At 39.8% G+C, this 1,675-nt stretch overlaps 1 protein-coding gene across 1 annotated transcript; it reads left to right on the forward strand.

Moving 5' to 3' along the window:
• Positions 1 to 1,043: 1,043 nt before the first annotated feature.
• Positions 1,044 to 1,393, forward strand: LOC104959632 (ubiquitin-conjugating enzyme E2 G1-like; the record flags this gene model as incomplete). The annotated part of the gene is made up of 2 exons (XM_010787537.1): positions 1,044 to 1,146; positions 1,249 to 1,393. Coding segments are annotated over 2 exons (233 nt in total), but the record flags the coding sequence as incomplete, so codon positions are not given.
• Between the last annotated feature and the right edge of the window lie 282 nt (positions 1,394 to 1,675).

The following is a 1,675-nucleotide window of genomic DNA, read 5'->3' on the forward strand; positions in this document are numbered from 1 at the left end:
TATTGAATGTACAATGTCAAAATCCTCTGTTATGTGCGATATCGGACATTGGTGAAAGGAGGGCGGAAGATTACGCCACAGCCGCCATTGAAGAGGAGGAGCCAAATTAGATGTATAGTCAGGCGACGGAGCCTTGTGGAGTCTCTTCTGCTCGGCCGACACTGCGAGAGGGAGCTTCCCTCTTCCTCTCTCTGAACCATCTTCTGCTTGTAACATTACCGTGCCATTTTAATTAAAGTACCCATTTGAACCTTCTCAGAGACTCCATTGGTCTCCTTACTTTTAAAGCTTCTCTCCTGGACGCGAGAATAACGAATACAGCTAATACCGGACAACTCTCTGTCAGAGATAGTCATTGTTGTGGGACACCTGGAAGACATCCTTCTCGGGGTGTAGATGACCTCGAGCCATAAACGACAACAAATGTGATTCAGTGTCCTCAGCTGTTTAGTCTAACTAAGCAAGAATGTTGATTATTACACTCTGAACTATTTAAAACCTCGAGCGACAGGAGGGTTCTTCAGAATTGATGGTGGCATCTCAACCGTGTGGTCAGACCGTGGCCCGTGACATGTCTTGTGAATTCTCCGGCCGAATCTCCAAATAAACCGTCAGTGTTTGCCATCAAAGCTCCAGCTCTCCTCGTGTCTCTCTGAGTCCTGACTCCAATTGCTTCAGAAGTTTCCCCCACAGTTAGAAATATTATTTATTGCTTGGAGGTGTTCTGTCGAGGTTTCAAAGCATTGGTCTAATAACATTCACCAAATCCTGGATAACTTTTAAATCGTTTTTAACACCGTATTTAAACCTAATGGAATATAGTGTGTGCTTCTTTGTCAAATGAAATGATATGTTTATTATCATTCTCCGCACAATTGCCTTTTATTTCTGTCTTTTGCAAGGGATTTGTCAAACTTCTTCAAAACATACCCTTTAATATTTACCCATTAATCCGCTCATGAGTGTTATAGACCTGTCCCTTTTGTTAAAGTTGCTTTTTATCTCCAGTTTATTTTGTTAAATGGTGTGTCTTTTCTTTTCAGAGCTCAACAAGAACCCGGTGGAGGGCTTTTCAGCTGGTCTGATAGACGACGATGACATTTATAAATGGGAAGTCGTGATCATCGGTCCACAAGATACCCTTTTGTAAGAGAGAACATATTGTCAAACAAGATACAATGAACAGAAATATATATAAATGACTATTTGAAGTCATAATTTGTCCTTTCTCTGTTTTTTTTATTGCAGTGAAGGCGGGTTTTTCAAAGCATACCTCACCTTTCCCTATGATTATCCTCTACGGCCTCCAAAGATGAAGTTCATCACTGAGATCTGGCACCCAAACGGTAAAGATGCCATCACTTGTGAATTAAGTTAATTTCTGCTTCTTTATTTGATGATTTTAAAGGGTTTTGTGATAAAGCATGCTCTGAGTTTGCTCGTGAAATAAAGTCTGTCGTCACGTTGTTTTGTCTGCGGTTAAATTCCCTCACTTAAGTGCAGTACTTGAGTAAATGTACTTAATTACTTTACACCACTGTTATTAGTAACGGTTGAATAAGTACTTTCTAAAGTAAAATACAAATTGTTATGGTCTTAAAATACTCTGCTATTGGTAAAAGTCCTGAGAGCAAGATGTTACTTAAAGTGGACCTATTATGCCATATTGGAAAAA

The sequence above is a fragment of the Notothenia coriiceps genome, unplaced genomic scaffold (genome assembly GCF_000735185.1).
Source record: "Notothenia coriiceps isolate Sejong01 unplaced genomic scaffold, NC01 NC01_scaffold00030609, whole genome shotgun sequence".
NCBI classification, from domain to species: domain Eukaryota; kingdom Metazoa; phylum Chordata; class Actinopteri; order Perciformes; family Nototheniidae; genus Notothenia; species Notothenia coriiceps.